We start from the raw sequence: 23,653 nt of genomic DNA, 5'->3' as shown, positions 1-23,653 counted from the left end.
AAATTATAGAAATTTCAATGATATGTCTTTACATCATGCACATAGCTATAGCATATACTGCAAAAAAACCTATTGCCAAGCTGACAGATTTTTATTATGGTGACTTTTAAAGTAGCACTCGAAAACAAACCCTAGAAAAGTAAAATGTCAGGCCATTTCAATATGAAATACTGAGATGAGACTTTTTGTCGTTCAGGCAGAATACAGTGACTATCAGACCAAGGGGAAAACTTTTTAATTGCAAAATATATTACATCCTCAAACATACCTTTGGAATTGGACAACAACCATATTGACCAGATGCTAGTTTACAACAGGTCTGTCCTGTTTTACATTCTGACTGACCATCAGGACATTTCACACTTCCAACATTAGCAGGAACTTTTTTAAACCAGTCTATGACAGTCATGTCTCCACGGTTACATTTTCCAGATGACACATCACAGGTAGTTCCCTCAGGACAACAATGTTTACCATCAGTACAACAAACAGCCTGTAAAGTGAAAGCCTATTAGCAAACCTTTCAATACTTAAAATGAGATCAGATCAAATAAAGTAACCTGATGTTCAGTGATTGTCATTGGTTGATGTGGTCCAATTTGCAGTTTCATAACATGAAAAAATACAGCTTAATCTAACAGAATTGTGTATATTTTCTCTTTCATATGAAAGTGCAGCTAGTAATATCAGAGTATGGATAGAATATATTTAGTTCAGAGACATAGTTGTGAAATGTAGAATTGCAGTTAATGATAAATTATAGAAATTTCAATGATATGCTACATCATGCACATAGCTATAGCATACACTGCAAAGAGACCTATTGCCAGGATGACAAGTTATTATAATATTGACTTTTAAAGTAGCACCCGAAAACAAACCCTAGAAAAGTAAAATGTCAGGCCATTTCAATATGAAATACTGAGATGAGACTTTTTGTCGTTCAGGCAGAATACAGTGACTATCAGACCAAGGGGAAGACTTTTTAATTGCAAAATATATTACATCCTCAAACATACCTTTGGAATTGGACAACAACCATATTGACCAGATGCTAGTTTACAACAGGTCTGTCCTGTTTTACATTCTGACTGACCATCAGGACATTTCACACTTCCAACATTAGCAGGAACTTTTTTAAACCAGTCTATGACAGTCATGTCTCCACGGTTACATTTTCCAGATGAAACATCACAGGTAGTTCCCTCAGGGCAACAATGTTTACCATCAGTACAACAAACAGCCTATAAAATATGAACCTTTCAATTTGCAGATTCATAAAATGAATATATACAGCCAAGTCTTCCCCTTATTATATATTTCTCTCTCAAATTAAAGTGAGGCTGGTGATTTCTGAGTATTTATACAAATTATTTGTAAGTATTCAAGGAATCAAAAGAGGTATAACTGTGAAATGAAGCAGTGCTATAAATGAGAAATTAATTCATTTCCATGAATGTTTTCACTTCAGGCTATAACATATGCTGCAAGGAATCTTATTGCCAAGTTGACAGCCTACATGACAGCCTACAAACAGACCTTACTATATGCAAACTGATACTATGATAGATTCTTACTCGAGTGTATTTTTCTTCTGTCATTCAGATAAAAGCAAAGTTAATATAGTACAAGAATCAGTGAGCAGATAGTTTTAGTTTCTTTCAAACTAAAGCAGAATGTTACATTCTCAAGATATGAAAACATAAAATTTATAAAATATCTTTCAAATATACTTATATTTTGCTTGAAAAAGTGTTAAGTGTTGGACTTTTTAACAAGAAGAGTGATAAAAAGGTAAATTTTATATGATCACATAGCAATATGAAATGTTGAGAGGACACTTATTGCCAATCAACTTTAGTGACTAATGCCTGTACCAAGTCAGGAGTATGACCTTTTCATTCATTCATTTGATGTAGTTGAGATTTTGATTTTTGACTAGGGGCTTTCAATTTTGAATTTTCCTCCGAGTTCAATATTTTTTTAATTTAACTTTATATATCAAGTGAATTAATATGTGAACCGAAAGTTATATAACATCTGTAAACATACCTTTGGTATTGGACAGCAACCATATTGACCAGATGCTAGTTTACAACAGGTTTGTCCTGTTTTGCATTCTGACTGACCATCAGGACATTTCACACTTCCAACATTAGCAGGAACTTTTTCAAACCAGTCCATTACAGCAATTTCTCCACGATTACATTTTCCAGATGAAACATCACAGGTAGTTCCCTCAGGGCAACAATGTTTACCATCAGTACAACAAACAGCCTGTAAAATATAAACATTTCAATTTGCAGATTCATTACATGAATAAATACAGCCAAGTCTATGCCAAAATATATATATTTTTTTTGAAATAAAAGTGTAGCTGGTAATATCAGTGTTTTGATAGAGTAAATATGTACGTTTACAAGTATTCAAAAGAGGTATAATTGTGAAAGACAGCATTACTATTAATTAGAAAATAAGATAAATTTCAAAATGTCTTCACATTAAGCACATAGCAATATGATATACTGCTAAGAGACTTATTGCCAAGATGATAGAATTTTGTACTAATAAGTGCTTTTTAAAGTACTGTTATAAATAAACCAGAAAAGTATTAAAATCATTTAACTAAATCTCATCATTTAGCCAAATAAAAAATTGAAAGGAGACTTATTGCTATTCAGACAGATTTTAGGGACTATCAGATCAAGTGAATCAAATTGTGAAAGGAAAGTTATACATCATCATTAAACATACCTTTGGAATTGGACAACAACCATATTGACCAGATGATAGTTTACAACAGGTCTGTCCTGTTTTACATTCTGACTGACCATCAGGACATTTCACACTTCCAACATTAGCAGGAACTTTTTTCAACCAGTCTATAGCTGTCATGTCTCCACGATTACATTTTCCAGATGAAACATCACAGGTAGTTCCCTCAGGGCAACAATGTTTACCATCAGTACAACAAACAGCCTGTAAAATATAAACCTTTCAATTTGCAGATTCATAAAATGAATATATACAGCCAAGTCTTCCCCTTATTATATATTTCTCTTTAAAATTAAAGTGAGGATTGTAATTTCTGAGTGTTTATACAATTTATTTGTAAGTATTTAAGGAATCAAAAGAGGTATAACTGTGAAATGAAGCAGTGCTATCAATGAGAAATTAATTCATTTCCTTGAATGGTTTCACATCAGGCCCCAGCTATACTGTATGCTGCAAGGAATCTTATTGCCAAGTTGATAGCCTACAAACGATCTTACAATATGCAAACTGATACTATGATAGATTCTTACTCGAGTGTATTTTTCTTCTGTCATTCAGATAAAAGCAAAGTTAATAAAATACAAGAATAAGGGAGCCGATAGTTTTAGTTTCTTTCAAACTAAAGCAGAATGTTACATTCTAAAGATAAAAAAACATAAAATTTTAACAATATCTTTCAAATATACTTAAATTTTTCTTGAAAAAGTGTTAAGTGTTGGACTTTTTAACAAGAAGAGTGATAAAAAGGTAAATGTTATATGATCACATCACAATATGAAATGTTGAGAGGACACTTATTGCCAATCAACTTTAGTGACTAAGGCCTGTACCAAGTCAGGAGTATGACCGTTTTCATTCATTCATTTGATGTAGTTGAGATTTTGATTTTTGACTAGGGACTTTCAATTTTGAATTTTCCTCCGAGTTCAATATTTTTTTTATTTAACTTTATATATCAAGTGAATTAATATGTGAACCAAAAGTTATACAACATATGTAACCATACCTTTGGAATTGGACAACAACCATATTGACCAGATGCTAGTTTACAACAGGTCTGTCCTGTTTTACATTCTGACTGACCATCAGGACATTTCACACTTCCAACATTAGCAGGAACTTTTTCAAACCAGTCCATTACAGCAATTTCTCCACGGTTACATTTTCCAGATGAAACATCACAGGTAGTTCCCTCAGGACAACAATGTTTACCATCAGTACAACAAACAGCCTGTAAAATATAAACCTTTCAATTTGCAGATTCATAAAATGAATATACAGCCAAGTCTTCCCCTTAGTATATATTTCTCTCTCAAATTAAAGTGAGGCTGGTGATTTCTTAGTATTTATACAAATTATTTGTAAGTATTCAAGGAATCAAAAGAGGTATAACTGTGAAATGAAGCAGTGCTATAAATGAGAAATTTATTTATTTCCATACATGGTTTCACATCAGGCACAGCAATATCGTATCCTGCAAGGATTCTTATTGCCAAGTTGACAGCCTATAAACAGACCTTACTATATGCAAACTGATACTATGATAGATTCTTACTCGAGTGTATTTTTCTTTTGTCATTCAAATAACTGCAAAGCTAATAAAATACAAGAATCAGTGACCCTATAGTTTTAGTTTCTTTTAAACAAAAGCAGATTGTTACATTCTCAAGACAAGAAAACATAAACTTTATACAATTTCTTTTTAATATATTTATATTTTGCTTGAAAAAGTGTTAAGTGTTGGACTTTTTAACAAGAAAAGTGATAAAAAGGTAAATGTTATATGATCACATTGCAATATGAAATGTTGAGGAGAGACTTATTGTCAATCAGAAAGACTTAAGTGACTTATACATCAAGTGAATTAATTTATTATAGGCAAGTAATACAACATCTGTAACCATACCTTTGGAATTGGACAACAACCATATTGACCAGATGCTAGTTTACAACAGGTCTGTCCTGTTTTACATTCTGACTGACCATCAGGACATTTCACACTTCCAACATTAGCAGGAACTTTTTCAAACCAGTCCATTACAGCAATTTCTCCACGGTTACATTTTCCAGATGAAACATCACAGGTAGTTCCCTCAGGACAACAATGTTTACCATCAGTACAACAAACAGCCTGTAAAGTTTAAGCCTATTTGAAAGCCTGCATATTTTCACAATCATAACTAGAAGTTATGCATCCAATTCTACCCTATCTTACTTTTTCTTTTTCTTTCAGGTAAAAGTGCAGCTTGTAATAAGTAAATTTTTATACAAAATGGTTTCAGATTGATGAAAATTCAGAAATTCATACATTAACTGATCATTCGATTTGCCCTCGGGAAAAAAAGCCAAAAAATTCTTTAATGGTATTGCAAAAACTCTATACCAGGAAATCACTACAAGAATAATGAATTAAACTTTTTATCGTTGTGAAATTTAAATACAGTACTATGATTCACAAATGTTATAATGGAATAAAGTATAATCAGTATATGAAGAACATTTTATTTAACGAATACCATTTAAAAAAATTTAGGTTTTGCAGTAATAGTGTGTAAGCTCTTAATAAGAAAAGTAATGAAATATTCAGTGATACATTATCTTACTGCAATTTCAAATGCTACAAAGACACAAAATACAAGAACACTTTTCAGAGATAAAATTGAGAATGCAAAATGGGGAATGTGTCAAACAGACAACAACCAAACCATAGAGCAGACAACAGCCAAAGGCCACCAACTGGTCTTCAATGCAGTGTGTAACTCCCACAGGAGTCCTTCACTTCGCCCCTAAACTTCTTTTCATTCAGACAGATTTCAATGTCAATCCATGCAAATTAAAGTACTATTAAAAAAAATCACAGTAACACAATAAATAGTTAACTATGTCATCATATAGCAATACAAAATGCTGAGAGGAGACTTTTAGGCATTAAGACAGATAAAATGGACTAACCACACAAGTGAAGTATTCTTTAAGGACAAAATATACAACATCTGTAATCATACCTTTGGTATTGGACAGCAACCATATTGACCAGATGCTAGTTTACAACAGGTCTGTCCTGTTTTACATTCTGACTGACCATCAGGACATTTCACACTTCCAACATTAGCAGGAACTTTTGAAAACCAGTCCATTACAGCAATTTCTCCACGGTTACATTTTCCAGATGAAACATCACAGGTAGTTCCCTCAGGACAACAATGTTTACCATCAGTACAACAAACAGCCTGTAAAATATAAACATATAAGTAAACTGTACAGTTTGTAGTTTCATAACATGAATAAATACAGCTAAGTGTATCCCAAAGTATGTATTTCTTTTTGAAATAAAATTTCAGCAGGTAATATTTCAGTATTGATAGAAAATATTTGTAATTTTACAAGGAATCAAAACAGGTATAATGGTGAAAACCAATTTGAAAACAAGAAACATTTCAATATGTCTTCACATCAGGCACATAGCAAAATACTATACTGCAAAGAGACTTATTGCCAACAAGAAAGATTTTTGTAACAATTAGTGCCTTTTTAAAGTACTGTTAAATAGCAAATCAGAAAGATAATAAACAGTTCAACCATATATCATCTTTAAACAAATTGAAATATTGAGAGGAAAGTAATTACTATTCAATGAGATTTAAGTGACTCATCAGATCTATTTAATAAATTTGTCAAATTGAAAGTTAAATAATATATGTAACCATACCTTTGGAATTGGACAACAACCATATTGACCAGATGCTAGTTTACAACAGGTCTGTCCTGTTTTACATTCTGACTGACCATCAGGACATTTCACACTTCCAACATTAGCAGGAACTTTTGAAAACCAGTCCATTACAGCAATTTCTCCACGGTTACATTTTCCAGATGAAACATCACAGGTAGTTCCCTCAGGACAACAATGTTTACCATCAGTACAACAAACAGCCTGTAAAATATAAACATATAAGTAAACTGTACAGTTTGTAGTTTCATAACATGAATAAATACAGCTAAGTGTATCCCAAAGTATGTATTTCTTTTTGAAATAAAATTTCAGCAGGTAATATTTCAGTATTGATAGAAAATATTTGTAATTTTACAAGGAATCAAAACAGGTATAATGGTGAAAACCAATTTGAAAACAAGAAACATTTCAATATGTCTTCACATCAGGCACATAGCAAAATACTATACTGCAAAGAGACTTATTGCCAACAAGAAAGATTTTTGTAACAATTAGTGCCTTTTTAAAGTACTGTTAAATAGCAAATCAGAAAGATAATAAACAGTTCAACCATATATCATCTTTAAACAAATTGAAATATTGAGAGGAAAGTAATTACTATTCAATGAGATTTAAGTGACTCATCAGATCTATTTAATAAATTTGTCAAATTGAAAGTTAAATAATATATGTAACCATACCTTTGGAATTGGACAACAACCATATTGACCAGATGCTAGTTTACAACAGGTCTGTCCTGTTTTACATTCTGACTGACCATCAGGACATTTCACACTTCCAACATTAGCAGGAACTTTTTCAAACCAGTCCATTACAGCAATTTCTCCACGGTTACATTTTCCAGATGACACATCACAGGTAGTTCCCTCAGGACAACAATGTTTACCATCAGTACAACAAACAGCCTGTAAAGTGTAAACATATAAGTAAACTACAAATGAAAGTGAACCAATGCCTGGTGAATCTGTAATTCGATAGAGTCCCTAAAGTGGATACCTCTGGTATGCAGGGTCGTTATGATAAAAAACATAAAATGTAGAAAGTCTTATAACAACAACACTTTAGGGACTGCTGCAGAAATTTATAGATCAACATGTTTCTGTGCCTAGGGCACCATAATCAGATTAAAAACATTACATAAAATCATGCTGAAGTACAAAATCAGGTTGTAAAAATTTATACTTCACAATGTTACTATGGTATCCATTCGCTTTTGATGCGTTGATTTTGCCATTTGTAAAGGACTTTCCGAATTGATTTTCCTCTAAGGTCAGTATTTTTGTGATTTTACTTTTTATGGTAAGTAACGTTATAAATAGCAACTGAAGGTGAAAGTTCATTGTAAGTATGTAAGTAAACTTTAAAAAGAAATTAAAATAAAATGTTTTTGTTGTGTAAATGTTTGTTAAAATTATTCTACCAAGATGTGTTTGTTCTTTTGCACAGTGGAACAAATTTTACAATAAGTTGTCAGGCTGTGTATAGGTTATGTGTTCATTTAACTTTCTTCACAAATATAGAGGTCATTTTACTAGTAATTCTGGACCAATTTGTACAAAATTACTAGTAAAATGTTAATTAAAGTTAAATACAGTTAATTCTACCTAAATGTATATTTGTTTCTCTCAAATGAAAGGGTAGCTAATAATACCAGTCAATAATTTAACCATACAATTTCCAGACCCAGATCATTATCAAATACAGCTGATTCTATTCCAATGTGTATTAATCTTTTACTTAAAAAAACCAACCTTATCAAATGCAATTATCAGTTCCTTTGAAACCAATGCAGTATTTTTACATTACCAACCCAAGAAAACTTAACATTTTAGCAAAATAATATAAATATTTGCTTATCTAGCATATATTATTGTTTTGTATTAGGGAATTTTTTCATCAAATTTATAAAAGTTCTACCATATATATCATCATTTGGCAATATGCAAAATTCAGAGGAGACTTATTGCCATTCAGACAGAACAAGTGCATTAATTTGTTAATGGAACATTATAAAACATCATTAAACATACCTTTGGTATTGGACAACAACCATATTGACCAGATGCTAGTTTACAACAGGTCTGTCCTGTTTTACATTCTGACTGACCATCAGGACATTTTACACTTCCAACATTAGCAGGAACTTTTTCAAACCAGTCCATTACAGCAATTTCTCCACGGTTACATTTTCCAGATGACACATCACAGGTAGTTCCCTCAGGACAACAATGTTTCCCATCAGTACAACAAACAGCCTGTAAAGTGTAAACATATAAGTAAACTACAAATGAAAGTGAACCAATGCCTGGTGAATCTGTAATTCGATAGAGTCCCTAAAGTGGATACCTCTGGTATGCAGGGTCGTTATGATAAAAAACATAAAATGTAGAAAGTCTTATAACAACAACACTTTAGGGACTGCTGCAGAAATTTATTGATCAACATGTTTCTGTGCCTAGGGCACCGTCATCAGGATAAAAACAATACATAAAATCATGCTGAAGTACAAAATCGGGTTGTAAAAATTTATACTTCACAATGTTACTATGGTATCCATTCGCTTTTGATGCGTTTTGTTATTTGATTTTGCCATTTGTAAAGGACTTTCCGAATTGATTTCCCTCTAAGGTCAGTATTTTTGTGATTTTACTTTTTATGGTAAGTAACGTTATAAATAGCAACTGAAGGTGAAAGTTCATTGTAAGTATGTAAGTAAACTTTAAAAAGAAATTAAAATAAAATGTTTTTGTTGTGTAAATGTTTGTTAAAATTATTCTATCAAGATGTGTTTGTTCTCTTGCACAGTGGAACAAATTTTACAATAAGTTGTCAGGCTGTGTATAGGTTATGTGTTCATTTAACTTTCTTCACAAATATAGAGGTCATTTTACTAGTAATTCTGGACCAATTTGTATAAAATTACTAGTAAAATGTTAATTAAAGTTAAATACAGTTAATTCTACCCAAATGTATATTTGTTTCTCTCAAATGAAAGGGTAGCTAATAATACCAGTCAATAATTTAACCATACAATTTCCAGACCCAGATCATTATCAAATACAGCTGATTCTATTACAATGTGTATTAATCTTTTACTTAAAAAAAACAACCTTATCAAATGCAATTATCAGTTATAAAATAGTTGTTCCTTTGAAACCAATGCAGTATTTTTACATTACCAACCCAAGAAAACTTAACATTTTAGCAAAATAATATAAATATTTGTTTATCTAGCATTATATTATTGTTTTGTATTAGGGAATTTTTTCATCAAATTTATAAAAGTTCTACTATATATCATCATTTGGCAATATGCAAAATTCAGAGGAGACTTATTGCCATTCAGACAGAACAAGTGCATTAATTTGTTTATGGAACATTATAAAACATCATTAAACATACCTTTGGTATTGGACAACAACCATATTGACCAGATGCTAGTTTACAACAGGTCTGTCCTGTCTTACATTCTGACTGACCATCAGGACATTTCACACTTCCAACATTAGCAGGAACTTTTTTAAACCAGTCTATAGCTGTCATATCTCCACGATTACATTTTCCTGATGAAACATCACAGGTAGTTCCCTCAGGGCAACAATGTTTACCATCAGTACAACAAACAGCCTGTTAAAAGAAAGCCTCTTAGCAAACCTTTCAATACTAAAAATCAGATCAGGATTAAATAAAGTAACCTGATGTTCAGTGGTTGTAGTATGTTGATAAGTGTTTCTCATTTCTAGGCTGCTTTTTTTTACTGTTGGTATTCCCGTTTGATTGGTTTTTCACTAATCATTTTAGAGGCCCATTAAAGCTTGCTGTTTGTTGTGAGGCAAGTCTTCTTATTGAAGACTGTACATTGACCAATAATAATTTCTCTTACAAATTGTGACTTAGAGAGAGTTGTCCTATTGGCACTGATATCATTTTGTCTTATATCTATAGATTCTACAACAATGTTATTTTTTCTTTTGAAAAATAACTGTTAAGCATAAAGGTTAATAAAAATGTTTTGTTTTTACATTATCAAGATCATAAAAACTTAAAACTTCAGCAATGTTTTAAATAATGATTTAAGTGTTAAAGATTTTAACAGTAAAGTTATAATCAGTTCAACTTAAGTTTCATCACATACAAATCTGAAATATTGCCGGAAAACTAAATGCCATTCAGACATATGTTTCAGTAACTATCTGATCATGTGAACTAATTTGTTAACAGAAAGTTATACAACATCTGTAATCATACCTTTGGAATTGGACAACAACCATATTGACCAGATGCTAGTTTACAACAAGTCTGTCCTGTTTTACATTCTGACTGACCATCAGGACATTTCACACTACCAACATTAGCAGGAACTTTTTCAAACCAGTCCATTACAGCAATTTCTCCACGATTACATTTTCCAGATGAAACATCACATGTAGTTCCCTCAGGACAACAATGTTTACCATCAGTACAACAGACAGCCTGTTAAATGTATTTCTATAAGCAAACCTTTCAACACTCAAAATGATTTCAGGATTAAATAAAGCAGATTCACTCCAATGCTTTCTTTGTTTTGCAAAACAACTGTTGAGCATATAAATGTAAATGTAACTTATAAAATAGGTTATATGTCTAGAAAGAAAAATTATTTTTTTTACATTATCCAGATCAAAAATCTTTAGATATAAGCAATCTTTAAATATATGTATTTAGTGTTAATAATGCTAATCGGAAAGTAATAAACAGTTTGTCTATATATCATTCCATATCAATCTAAAATGTTGAAGGGAGACTGATTGTCATCTGTAACCATACCTTTGGAATTGGACAACAACCATATTGACCAGATGCTAGTTTACAACAGGTCTGTCCTGTTTTACATTCTGACTGACCGTCAGGACATTTCACACTTCCAACATTAGCAGGAACTTTTGAAACCCAGTCTATAGCTGTCATGTCTCCACGGTTACATTTTCCAGATGAAACATCACAGGTAGTTCCCTCAGGACAACAATGTTTACCATCAGTACAACAAACAGCCTGTAAAGTGTAAATTTCCAATTTCATGATTCATAACATGATTAAATACAGCTAGTTCTAAATAAAGTATATATTTTTCTCTCAAATGAAAGTGCAGCTAGTAATATCAGTCTTTTGATAGCATATACTGTGGATTCATTTATTTCCGTGGGGACTAATTTTTGTGAATTGATCAAAATTTGCATGTTCGTGGATATTTGATTTCTTGGTTTTGTCAAAATTCTACATACAAACCTAAAGAAAATACATTATTCCTTGGACCTTTGAATTTGTTGTTCACCTGTACCCACAAAATCTATGAAAATTGTTATCAAACAAACAAAAATAATGAATACAGAGTATTTTTATATTTACAAGGAATCACAAGAGGTATAATTGTGAAACGTGGCATGGCTATCAATTAGAAAACAAGATAAATTTCAATATGTCTTCATATCAAGCACATAGCAATATAATATACTGATAAGAGGTTTATTGGCAAGATGAAAGATTTTTATAATAGTAATTGCCTTAAAAAGTACTGTTCAAAATTAACCAGTTCAAAAAAAAAAGTTTAACAAAATCTCATCCTTTAGCATAATGAAATATTGAGAGGAAACTAATTGCTATTCAGACAGATTTTAGGGACTATCAGATCAAGTGAATCAATTTGTTTAAGGAAATTAATTAAACCTCTGTAGCCATACCTTCGGAATTGGACAACAACCATATTGACCAGATGCTAGTTTACAACAGGTCTGTCCTGTTTTACATTCTGACTGACCATCAGGACATTTGACACTACCAACATTAGCAGAAACTTTTGAAAACCAGTCCATTACAGCAATTTCTCCACGATTACATTTTCCAGATGACACATCACAGGTAGTTCCCTCAGGGCAACAGTGTTTATCATCAGTACAACAAACAGCCTGTAAAGTTGAAAATGTTTAGTAAACCTTAACAAAGGCAAAATTAAAGCAGGATTAAATAAAATTAATTCTAGATAGTTATTTTTGCTTTTGCCAAAAACTGTTAAGCAAATAAATATAATTGGAAATAAAAAAAAAAGTTTTGCTTTTAGGAGAAAAAACAGTTTTATTTTACATCATCAAGATCAGAAAACTTTTAATTCAAGCAATCTTTAAAATACATGTGTTCAGTATTCAAGGATTTAGGCAGAATGTAATAAACAGTTCAGTTATATATTTTCACACAACAATATGAAGTGTTGAAGGAAGATTAAATGCAATTCAGACATGTGTCAGTGACTCTTCAGATCCAGTGAATTAATTTGTTTATGGAAGTTTATATAATATATGTAACCATACCTTTGGGATTGGACAACAACCATATTGACCAGATGCTAGTTTACAACAGGTCTGTCCTGTTTTACATTCTGACTGACCATCAGGACATTTCACACTTCCAACATTAGCAGGAACTTTTTCAAACCAGTCCATTACAGCAATTTCTCCACGGTTACATTTTCCAGATGACACATCACAGGTAGTTCCCTCTGGGCAACAATGTTTACCATCAGTACAACAAACAGCCTGTAAAATACAAGAAAATAAGAAAACTTTACATATGCAAAGTTGTATCTGAGTTATATAAAGAAGATCACACCCCAATTTCATTTTTTCTTTTGCCAAACAACTGTTTAGCATAAAGGTGTAAAAAGAGGTTATGTTTCATGTTAGAAAAAAACAAACTAAAAATTTAAGCAATCTTTTAAATGAATGTTTTTAGAGATTCATAAGTTTTCTATGTTGTGTATTGTGTACTTTTGTTGGTCTGTTCGCCTTTTTTATGTTTAAGTCATGGCTTGGTTAGTATATTTTAAAAATATGAGTTTTTATGTCCTTTTGATATCGTTTGGGCCTCTTTTCTTTAGCAGTATAAAAGAATGAGGGGAGACATATTGCAATTAAGACAGACTTTCGTGACTCATCCCATCAAGTGAATTAATTTGTAAAACGAAAGTTATATAATATCTGTAACCATACCTTTGGAATTGGACAACAACCATATTGACCAGATGCTAGTTTACAACAGGTTTGTCCTGTTTTACATTCTGACTGACCATCAGGACATTTCACACTACCAACATTAGCAGGAACTTTTTCAAACCAGTCCATTACAGCAATTTCTCCACGATTACATTTTCCAGATGAAACATCACATGTAGTTCCCTCAGGGCAACAATGTTTACCATCAGTACAACAAACAGCCTGTTAAATGTAAAAAAAATAAGAAAGCCCAAACATATGTTAAATGCTCCCTGAATCGAATTAAGAAATGTTTACCATCAGTACAACAAACAGCCTGTTAAATGCAAAAAAATAAGAAAACCTAAATATATGTAAAATGCTCCCTGAATGAAATAAATCAGATTCTACACCAATTTCATTTTTCTTTTGACAAACCACTGTTCATCATAAAGGTGTAAATAGAGGTTTTGTTTCTTTAAAAAAAATCACTTTATTTACAATATCATGATTAAAAAAACTTACATGTTTTTGGATTTTAAATGCGTGGATTTTAGTTTGTTTTTTAAAATAATTAAAAATTGAGCCATTAAAAACGAAGGTTACAAGTTGTCTTGATTGCAGGAAATTACAAAATAAACATTGACCCGTGAAAATTGTAGTGATCATACTAATTAACTCAAGATAGAGTGGTCATCAGATTAAAGACTATCAAAGGTGTTAATTAATGTCATATAAACATGTCACCTAAAGAAAACAGTAACATGAACAAATGCTATAAACGTATCATGAATTGTAAAATCATTCTTATCAAAAGCCAGCCCAGCATGAAATTATTATTTTCCATACGTACGACAACTATGAGGATATAAAATGTACACTTTATTATAGCATATCAATACCGGAAATCTGACTTTCATTAAAGAAAAGTATTTTTTTATAAAAATTAAAAGATCAAAAGTTTTACAGTTTAGGTTTTTAAAGATTAAATGGGTATGCAGTTGTAGTTCATATTCCGTTTGCCCTATGACTACAATAATAGTATTCTCAGATTTGCCGATAATCAATAAATTCTCTAAATCATATCAGTAGTCAAACATACATGGCAATCTTTCTATGTCTTGATTTGGACAACGGTTGTTTTATTTTGTTGGACACTTAAATTCGTTGATAAACACATCCATGAAAACCACGAAAATTGGTTCCCCACGAAAAAAAGTACTTTCACAGTATAAGTAAAAGAGACTTTAACCGGAGAGTTATAAACAGTTGATCTATATATCATCACTTTATGTCTGCTGACCCCTCCTGAGCACTTGTGATCACCCTCAGTTGTTGGTGTGGTTCCTGTTGCTTTTCTAAAGTTTTCTATGTTGTGTTTTGTTTACAATTGTTTATCTTTTTTTCTTTTTTAGCCATGGCGTTGTAAGTTTATTTTCAATTTATGAGTTTCAATGTCCCTCTGATATCTTTTGCGCCTATTTTCTCAAGCAGTATAATATTTTGAGGGAAGACAAATTGCCATTAACACAGATTCTAGGGACTCATCAGATCCAGTGAATTAATTTGTTAAAGGAAAGTTATATAATATATGTAACCATACCTTTGGAATTGGACAACAACCATATTGACCAGATGCTAGTTTACAACAGGTCTGTCCTGTTTTACATTCTGACTGACCATCAGGACATTTCACACTTCCAACATTAGCAGGAACTTTTTCAAACCAGTCCATTACAGCAATTTCTCCACGGTTACATTTTCCAGATGACACATCACAGGTAGTTCCCTCAGGACAACAATGTTTACCATCAGTACAACAAACAGCCTGTAAAGTGTTAACCATCCAATTTGCAGTTTCATAAAATGAATAAATACAGGTAATTCTACCCCAAAGAATATATTTTTCTCTCTAATGAAAATGTAGCTTGTAATATCTGAGTAAGGTAACCATACAATGTTCAGATCCATAACATTATTAAATACAGCGGATACTATTCCAATGTGTATTTGTCAAGCTTATGAAATGCAATTATCAGTTATAAAATAGTTGTTCCTAGGAAACCAATGCAGTATTTTTACATGCAATTCAAAAAGCATTACATTTTTAGCATTATCATTAAAATATTTGATTATCTTGCATTTATTATTGTTTTGTCTTTATTTTTTACCAGAAAAGTCATTAAAGTTCAACTATATATCATCATCTAGCAATATGCAAAATTAAGAGGAGACTTATTGCAATTTGGACAGGTTTTATGGACATTTAGACAAATAAATTGAATAAATTTAATTAATTTGTTAATGGAACATTATACCACATCTGTAACCATACCTTTGGGATTGGACAACAACCATATTGACCAGATGCTAGTTTACAACAGGTTTGTCCTGTTTTACATTCTGACTGACCATCAGGACATTTCACACTTCCAACATTAGCAGGAACTTTTTCAAACCAGTCTATAGCTGTCATGTCTCCACGGTTACATTTTCCAGATGAAACATCACAGGTAGTTCCCTCAGGGCAACAATGTTTACCATCAGTACAACAAACAGCCTGTTAAATGTAAAAAAAATAAGAAAACCCAAACATATGTAAAATGCTCCCTGAATCGAATTAAGGAAATTATACACCTTTTACATTTTCTTTTTAGCTAAACAACTGTTAAGCTTAAAGGTGTGAAAGAGGTTTTGTTTCTTTTAAAAAACATTTCATTTGATATTATCAAAATTTGAAAAAAAACTAAAAATTTAAGCAATCTTTAAATAAATATACTAAGTGTTAAAAATATTTAAACCCCAATATAATTATCAGTGGAACTATATATCATCACTTACCAGTATAAAATATTGAGGAAAGACAGATTTTAGTGACTCATCAGATCAAGTGAATTAATTTGCTTGTGAAATGTAATACAAAATATGTAGCATTACCTTTGGAATTGGACAACAACCATATTGACCAGATGCTAGTTTACAACAGGTCTGTCCTGTTTTACATTCTGACTGACCATCAGGACATTTCACACTTTCAACATTAGCAGAAACTTTCTCAAACCAGTCCATTACAGCAATTTCTCCACGGTTACATTTTCCAGATGACACATCACAGGTAGTTCCCTCAGGGCAACAATGTTTACCATCAGTACAACAGACAGCCTGTTCAAAGCAAGAAAATAATAAAACCTTAATATTTGCATAATGCTACCTGAACTAAATAAAGCAGATTCTTCACCAATGTTATGTTTTTCTTTAACCAAACAACTGTTAAGCCTATATGTTATTCAAAAGGTTTTGTTTCTTGTAAAACAAACTTTTTTTTAAACCTTATCAAAATTAAAAAAACTTTAAATTTAAGCATTTTTTTAAAATATATGTTTTAAGTGCTAATGATGATAACCAGAATGAAAGTAACAATTTAACTATATGTCTTCACTTAGCAGTCTACAGTTCTCAGGGGAGACTTATTGACTTTAAGACAGATTTTAGGGACAGTTCCATTGTGAATTAATTATACAACATCTGTAGCCATACCTTTGGAATTGGACAACAACCATATTGACCAGATGCTAGTTTACAACAGGTCTGTCCTGTTTTACATTCTGACTGACCATCAGGACATTTCACACTCCCAACATTAGCAGGAACTTTTAAAAACCAGTCTATGACAGTCATGTCTCCACGATTACATTTTCCAGATGACACATCACAGGTAGTTCCCTCAGGACAACAGTGTTTACCATCAGTGCAACAAACAGCCTGTAAAGTGGAAACCTTTTAGTAAACCTTAACAAAGGCAAAATAAAAGCAGGATTAAATAAAATTAATTCTAGATAATGTTTTTGTTCTTTTGCCATAAACTGTTAAGCAAATAAATATAAATGAAAATAAAAAAAAAAGTTTTGCTTTTCGGAGAAAAAAACAGTTTTATTTTACATCATCAAGATCAGAAAACTTTTATTTCAAGCAATCTTTAAAATATATGTGTTCAGTGTTCAAGGATTAAGGCAGAATGTAATAAACAGTTCAGTTATATATCTTCTCACAACAATATGAAGTGTTGAAGGAAGATTAAATGCAATTCAGACATGTGTCAGTGACTCTTCAGATCCAGTGAATTAATTTGTTTAAGGAAGTTTATATAATATATGTAACCATACCTTTGGAATTGGACAACAACCATATTGACCAGATGCTAGTTTACAACAGGTCTGTCCTGTTTTACATTCTGACTGACCATCAGGACATTTCACACTTTCAACATTAGCAGGAACTTTTTCAAACCAGTCCATTACAGCAATTGCTCCATAGTTACATTTTCCAGATGACACATCACAGGTAGTTCCCACAGGACAACAATGTTTACCATCAGTACAAGAAACAGCCTGTAAAATGAAAGCCTATTAGCAAACCTTTCACTACTTAAAATGAGATCAGATTAAATAAAGTAACCTGATGTTCAGTGATTGTTATTGGTTGATGTGGTCCAATTTGCAGTTTCATAAAATGAACAAATACAGCTAATCCTACCCCAAAGTATATATTTTTCTCTCTAATAAAAGTGAAGCTGGTAATATATGAGTAAGGTAACCATACAATGATCAGATCCATAACATTATTAAATACAGAATGTGTATTTGTCAAGCTTATAAAATGCAGTAATCAGTTATAAAATAGTTGTTCCTAGGAAACCAATGCAGTATTTTTACATGCAATTCAAAAAGCAATACATTTTTAGCATTATCATTAAAATATTTGATTATCTTGCATTTATTATTGTTTTGTCTTTATTTTTTTTACCAGAAAAGTAATTAATATGCAAAATTAAAGAACCTTAGTGGGCACGCTCACATACCCCACGTCCCCACATTGTCATTGGAGAAATTAAATAAGTTTAAGAAAAAAAAAATTGTAATAAAAATTTCCTGCCAATATGCAAATCTACATAGTATGTCCTTATTATCTACACAATTTCATGAATTCTATTGTGTGGTTTCAGAGGAGTTGAGATGACAAACTGTTGCAGAAGTACATTGAAGCAAATAAGTTCAAAGGGGTGTAACTCCTAGAAGAAAAAGTGAATCGAGAGGAGTCAACAGTATAGTGAGGCAAATAAGTTCAAAGGGGAGTAACTCCTAGAAAAAAAATTTAATCGCAATTTCCCATCGATATGCACAACTGCATAGTATGTCCTTATCATCTGAAAAGGTTTCGTGAAATTCTGTTGTGTGGTTTGAGAGGAGTTGCGATGACAAACTGTTGCAGTAGTACATAAATTCCAAGCGAGAGGAGTCAATAGTGTAGTGAGGCAAATAAGTTCAAAGGGGCGTAACTCCTAGAAAAAAAATTTAATCGCAATTTCCTGTCGATATGCACAACTACATAGTATGTCCTTATTATCTGAAAAGGTTTTGTGAAATTCTGTTGTGTGGTTTGAGAGGAGTTGCGATGACAAACTGTTGCAGTAGTACATAAATTCCAAGCGAGAGGAGTCAATAGTGTAGTGAGGCAAATAAGTTCAAAGGGGCGTAACTCCTAGAAAAAAAATTGAATCACAATTTCCCGTCGATATGCACAACTACATAGTATGTCCTTATTATCCAAAAAGGTGTCGTGAAATTCTGTTGTGTGGTTTGAGAGAAGTTGCGGTGACAAACTGTTGCAGTAGTACATTAAAGTAAATAAGTTCAAAGGGGCGTAACTCCTAGAAAAAAAATTGAATCGCAATTTCCTGTCGATATGCACAACAACATAGTATGTCCTTATTACCTGATAAGGTTTCGTGAAATTCTGTTGTGTGGTTTGAGAGGAGTTGCGATGACAAACTGTTGCAGTAGTACATTAAAGTAAATAAGTTCAAAGGGGCGTAACTCCTAGAAAAAAAATTGAATCGCAATTTCCCGTCGATATGCACAACTACATAGTATGTCCTTATTATCTGAAAAGGTTTCGTGAAATTCTGTTGTGTGGTTTGAGAGAAGTTGCGATGACAAGAAACAGGACTGACGGGCTGACTGACGGACGGACGAACTGAAGGGTCAAAAACATTATACCCTCCGCAGCCAATCAGGACATTTCACACTTCCAACATTAGCAGGAACTTTTTTAAACCAGTCTATGACAGTCATGTCTCCACGGTTACATTTTCCAGATGAAACATCACAGGTAGTTCCCTCAGGACAACAGTGTTTACCATCAGTACAACAAACAGCCTGTTAAATGTAAAAAAATAAGAAAACCTAAACATATGTAAAATGCTCCCTAAATGGAATTTAGAAAATTATACACCTTTTACATTTTCTTTTTAGCTAAACAACTGTTAAGCATAAAGTTGTGAAAGAGGTTTTGTTTCTTTTAAAAATCATTTCATTTGACATTATCAAAATTTGAAAAAAAAACTAAAAATTAAGCAATCTTTAAATAAATATACTTAGTGTTAAAAATATTTAAACCCCAATATAATTATCAAAGGAACTATATATCATCACTTAGCAGTATAAAATATTGAGGGAAAACAGATTTTAGTGGCTCATCAGATCAAGTGAATTAATTTGTTAAAGGAAAGTTATACAACATTTTGTAGCCATACCTTTGGTATTGGACAGCAACCATATTGACCAGATGCTAGTTTACAACAGGTCTGTCCTGTTTTACATTCTGACTGACCATCAGGACATTTCACACTTCTTAAATTGGCAGGAACTTTTTCAAACCAGTCTAATACAGCAACTTTTCCACGATTACATTTTCCAGATGAAACTTCACAGGTAGTTCCCTCAGGACAACAATGTTTACCATCAGTACAACAGACAGCCTGTTAAATGCAAGCATATAAGCAAACCTTAAAATTTGCAGATTGTTTGTCTTATTAAATACATTTGAATTGTTTCAATAACTCTTTGTGAAACATTTGATTTTGTTATGATGTTTATTCAAATCCATGCGTATAATCAGTGTATTTTTTCATATACAGCTTCTTGCATTTCAGGCATATTTAAATAAATGAAACTATCTTTATGTCAACTCCAAAACAGCCATGTATAGTATGAAAAGATTCAAACAAAACGCCCAGTCACACAGATCATGTCTGGTCAAAATTCAAGCCCACCATTATTTCAGTCAATCAGTAATCATTCAGATTAAAATTAGGGGAAACAATACTGTCAATGCAGATTTAACTGGGGAATGGTCATAGACACACTTGTCCTTAAAGACAAGTCAAAAGAACAGGTCTGTCTTGTCTTCAACAGAAATATCCATTGGATTGCAGCAGTTTTTAAACATTGCACGTAGGTCTTGTCTTCCACCAATGAAGTAAATTGTTTGACCCCTCGTTTATTCATTTCAATTTTGTAAAAAGGGAAAACTGACTATGTATACTTGATGCTTTATCAAAGGACCACATACAAGTTTTATTTAGACCTCTGCATCTTTTGGACTTAACATTATAACATGTAATCCTACCTTAGGTAGAGGACAGCAGCCATACTGACCAGATGCTTGTTTACAACATGTCTGACCTGTTTTACATTCTGACTGACCATCAGGACATATAACATTACCATCTGTAGTCATGTCTTTCTTGACTAACGGATGTGGAGGACGGGTTTTAAACCAATTTATTCTTTGCCCTCTTTTACCAACACATTGTTGCTGTATGACATCACAAATATAACCTTGTGGGCAGCAATGGACATGGTCACTACAGCACTTAGCCTAATATAAACAGACATCACAAATATAACCTTGTGGACAGCAAAGGACATGGTCACTACAGCACTTAGCCTAATATAAACACAAATCAACTGTTACAGCAGGCTGTATTCACATCAAGCTCAGGAAAATACTCATCATGTATGCATGCATGCTTACAAGGATTTGAAAACACCCTATTTTCTTTTTTTCTGCCAATGAGATGTCAGTCTCCAAATTTCGGAAGCTGTCTATCAATATGATAAACCCTGAGAATCACTTAAAGTCTTTAAAATAGAAATTATAACCTAGGGCTTACATATTCTTATAAGGGAAAAGTTGACACTGGATTGGTTTTTGAATTAGATTGCAATTTCATACATGCTGCCAAAAACACTTATAGGGCCTATGAACTTCCAAGTATATTTCATCACCTTGGCCAAAAAAGATTTTCTTAACTTCATTTGGAATTTTCCTATTGCTTCTTCCCCATTCAAGCATATCTTTGTCATGACACGTCTAAGGTCTTATTAGACCCAAGAAATAATTTTCCATTTTCATACTTTTACCAAGCATATCTTTGTGTCATATTTTTGCTTTTTTAAATTAGATTGCTGTCTCCTTGACATGCACTGCTTCATTTAATTCATGCATATAACAGTAAAGGCAGGAAGATCTTAGCACAAGATAAAAATGGGTTAATATAATTTAAATTTCAAATGTATTCTAACAAACAGAAGAAATAGTGAGTGAAGTTATACTAAGTTGAACAAACACTTGACAAATAACCATACCTGTGCCCAGTAATATATATTGTTTTAATTACTGATAATTCATTTATAAATTTGGTGTACATAGCACAACTTTTTGGAATTTTGAGTCCTCAATGCTCTTTAACTTTATACTTGTTTGGCTTTCTAAAGATTTTGATTTGAGCGTCACTGGTGAGTCTTATGTAGATGAAATGTGGTCTGGCTTATCAAATTATAAGCCTCAGTGCCTTTGATAACTATTAACACTTACATCTGGTATTGGGCAGCAGCCATATTTTCCACCATCTAGTGGGCAACAGGTCTGACCATCAGAGCATTCAGATCTACCATCTGGACACATCACAGACTTCATTTTCAGTGCTTCAACTTTTTTAAACAAATCCATCACCAAGTTTCCACTCTTACATTTCCCAATGGACAAGTCACATGTGTCTCCTTCTGGACAGCAATGTATTTTGTCAGAGCAGCAAACAGCATTTGGTAATGGACAGCAAGCATATTCTCCATTTGTCTTGTTACAGCAAGATTGACCAGTCTGGCATGCTGATTTTCCATCAGGACACATAACAATACCAATCTAATAGCAGAAGTAGATATGGTTTACAATACTATTTCATCATTGAAAATAATTTGTGTGGCTCATGTAAGTACAAAGTAAATCTATTTGCCATCCTTTATTTACAAGCCTCATTGACACAATCTTGACTACATATATCATTTATTAAAGACAATTTTATTTCATTTCACAGTTTTGATATTTTTATTATTTCATCACAATGTGGGTGCAACAGAAATATCTTTTATTCTGTAAATAAGAAGGCACATGATGACCAGAAACTGCACACCATGGCATCTTCTACAAGAGTGTTTAACAAGTTTGACTCCAGGCCTTACATGCTAAAATCCAATGTTGGAGAAAAAAGAATGAGACTACAATAATAACAAATAACAAATATCCAGGTTTACATCTAGGAAAGCCCATTGTCATTGTGTTCATCTAGGAAAGCCCATTGTCATTGTGTTCTTCGAACAGGTAAGTTTAAAATTTGAAGGAACCAAACATGGAATGGGTTTCGAAGAGCCAATGGTATAAGATTCAACCCATCATCATGATAAGTCAGAGAAAGACTGAAAAACATGATTAAGTGTGATACAAAACCAGTGGAAAAGTAGGGTAGAACTGAACTGCATAACAAAGTTTCTATCCATCAATCTTCCTTGTGTGGCATTTATTAGGTCACACATGGTAAAATACAGAGACTACTGTTGAGTACTTTGATACAGTACTAAGCAAAAAATTAAATTATTTAAATCACATATATATATTATTATGTTATCCTTGTAGTGGAGACTAAATAAAATTTACTTGAAACAGCAGAAAAATTTATATAAAAGTCATTTGGCCATGGCTTCAGCCAGTAGAAAATAATTGAAAATCAGTTGCGATAAAAGTAATTGGAGCTTGCCTAGACACTTAAAACTTTACATTTCGAACAGGCATAATTTAACGAATATCATGTGGTATCATTCACTAACCAACTGAAAAAAATGAACAATCAATCATTTAGTTTATTTAAACTGGAAAATTAATAACTGTAAATAGGAAAGTCTGACTGATCCCAGATACCATCCAAGTATATCCTGTGAGGATGTAATGCAAAAATGATGGATTTTCA

General features: G+C 32.2%; 1 protein-coding gene across 1 annotated transcript in view; it reads right to left on the bottom strand.

Annotated features, from left to right (window-relative positions):
• Positions 1–23,653, bottom strand: part of LOC139513627 (multiple epidermal growth factor-like domains protein 6) — a 35,816-nt gene that overhangs the window by 5,986 nt on the left and 6,177 nt on the right. The window contains exons 5-29 of the mRNA XM_071302287.1: positions 22,228–22,554; positions 20,977–21,228; positions 20,102–20,326; positions 19,566–19,724; positions 17,673–17,897; positions 17,047–17,271; positions 16,447–16,671; positions 15,845–16,069; positions 15,113–15,337; positions 13,528–13,752; positions 12,850–13,074; positions 12,226–12,450; positions 11,315–11,539; positions 10,757–10,981; positions 9,911–10,135; positions 8,539–8,763; positions 7,189–7,413; positions 6,485–6,709; positions 5,781–6,005; positions 4,682–4,906; positions 3,782–4,006; positions 2,755–2,979; positions 2,053–2,277; positions 1,020–1,244; positions 269–493 (exon numbers count right to left, since the gene is read on the bottom strand). Of these exons, the coding sequence (XP_071158388.1) occupies positions 269–493; positions 1,020–1,244; positions 2,053–2,277; positions 2,755–2,979; positions 3,782–4,006; positions 4,682–4,906; positions 5,781–6,005; positions 6,485–6,709; positions 7,189–7,413; positions 8,539–8,763; positions 9,911–10,135; positions 10,757–10,981; positions 11,315–11,539; positions 12,226–12,450; positions 12,850–13,074; positions 13,528–13,752; positions 15,113–15,337; positions 15,845–16,069; positions 16,447–16,671; positions 17,047–17,271; positions 17,673–17,897; positions 19,566–19,724; positions 20,102–20,326; positions 20,977–21,228; positions 22,228–22,554 (5,688 nt within the window). The remainder of the gene's footprint in view (positions 1–268; positions 494–1,019; positions 1,245–2,052; positions 2,278–2,754; positions 2,980–3,781; positions 4,007–4,681; positions 4,907–5,780; positions 6,006–6,484; positions 6,710–7,188; positions 7,414–8,538; positions 8,764–9,910; positions 10,136–10,756; positions 10,982–11,314; positions 11,540–12,225; positions 12,451–12,849; positions 13,075–13,527; positions 13,753–15,112; positions 15,338–15,844; positions 16,070–16,446; positions 16,672–17,046; positions 17,272–17,672; positions 17,898–19,565; positions 19,725–20,101; positions 20,327–20,976; positions 21,229–22,227; positions 22,555–23,653) is intronic.

The sequence above is a fragment of the Mytilus edulis genome, chromosome 2 (genome assembly GCF_963676685.1).
Source record: "Mytilus edulis chromosome 2, xbMytEdul2.2, whole genome shotgun sequence".
NCBI lineage: Eukaryota > Metazoa > Mollusca > Bivalvia > Mytilida > Mytilidae > Mytilus > Mytilus edulis.
The sequence above is the reverse complement of the archived record's forward strand: the minus strand, read 5'-3'. Positions and strand labels throughout refer to the sequence as shown.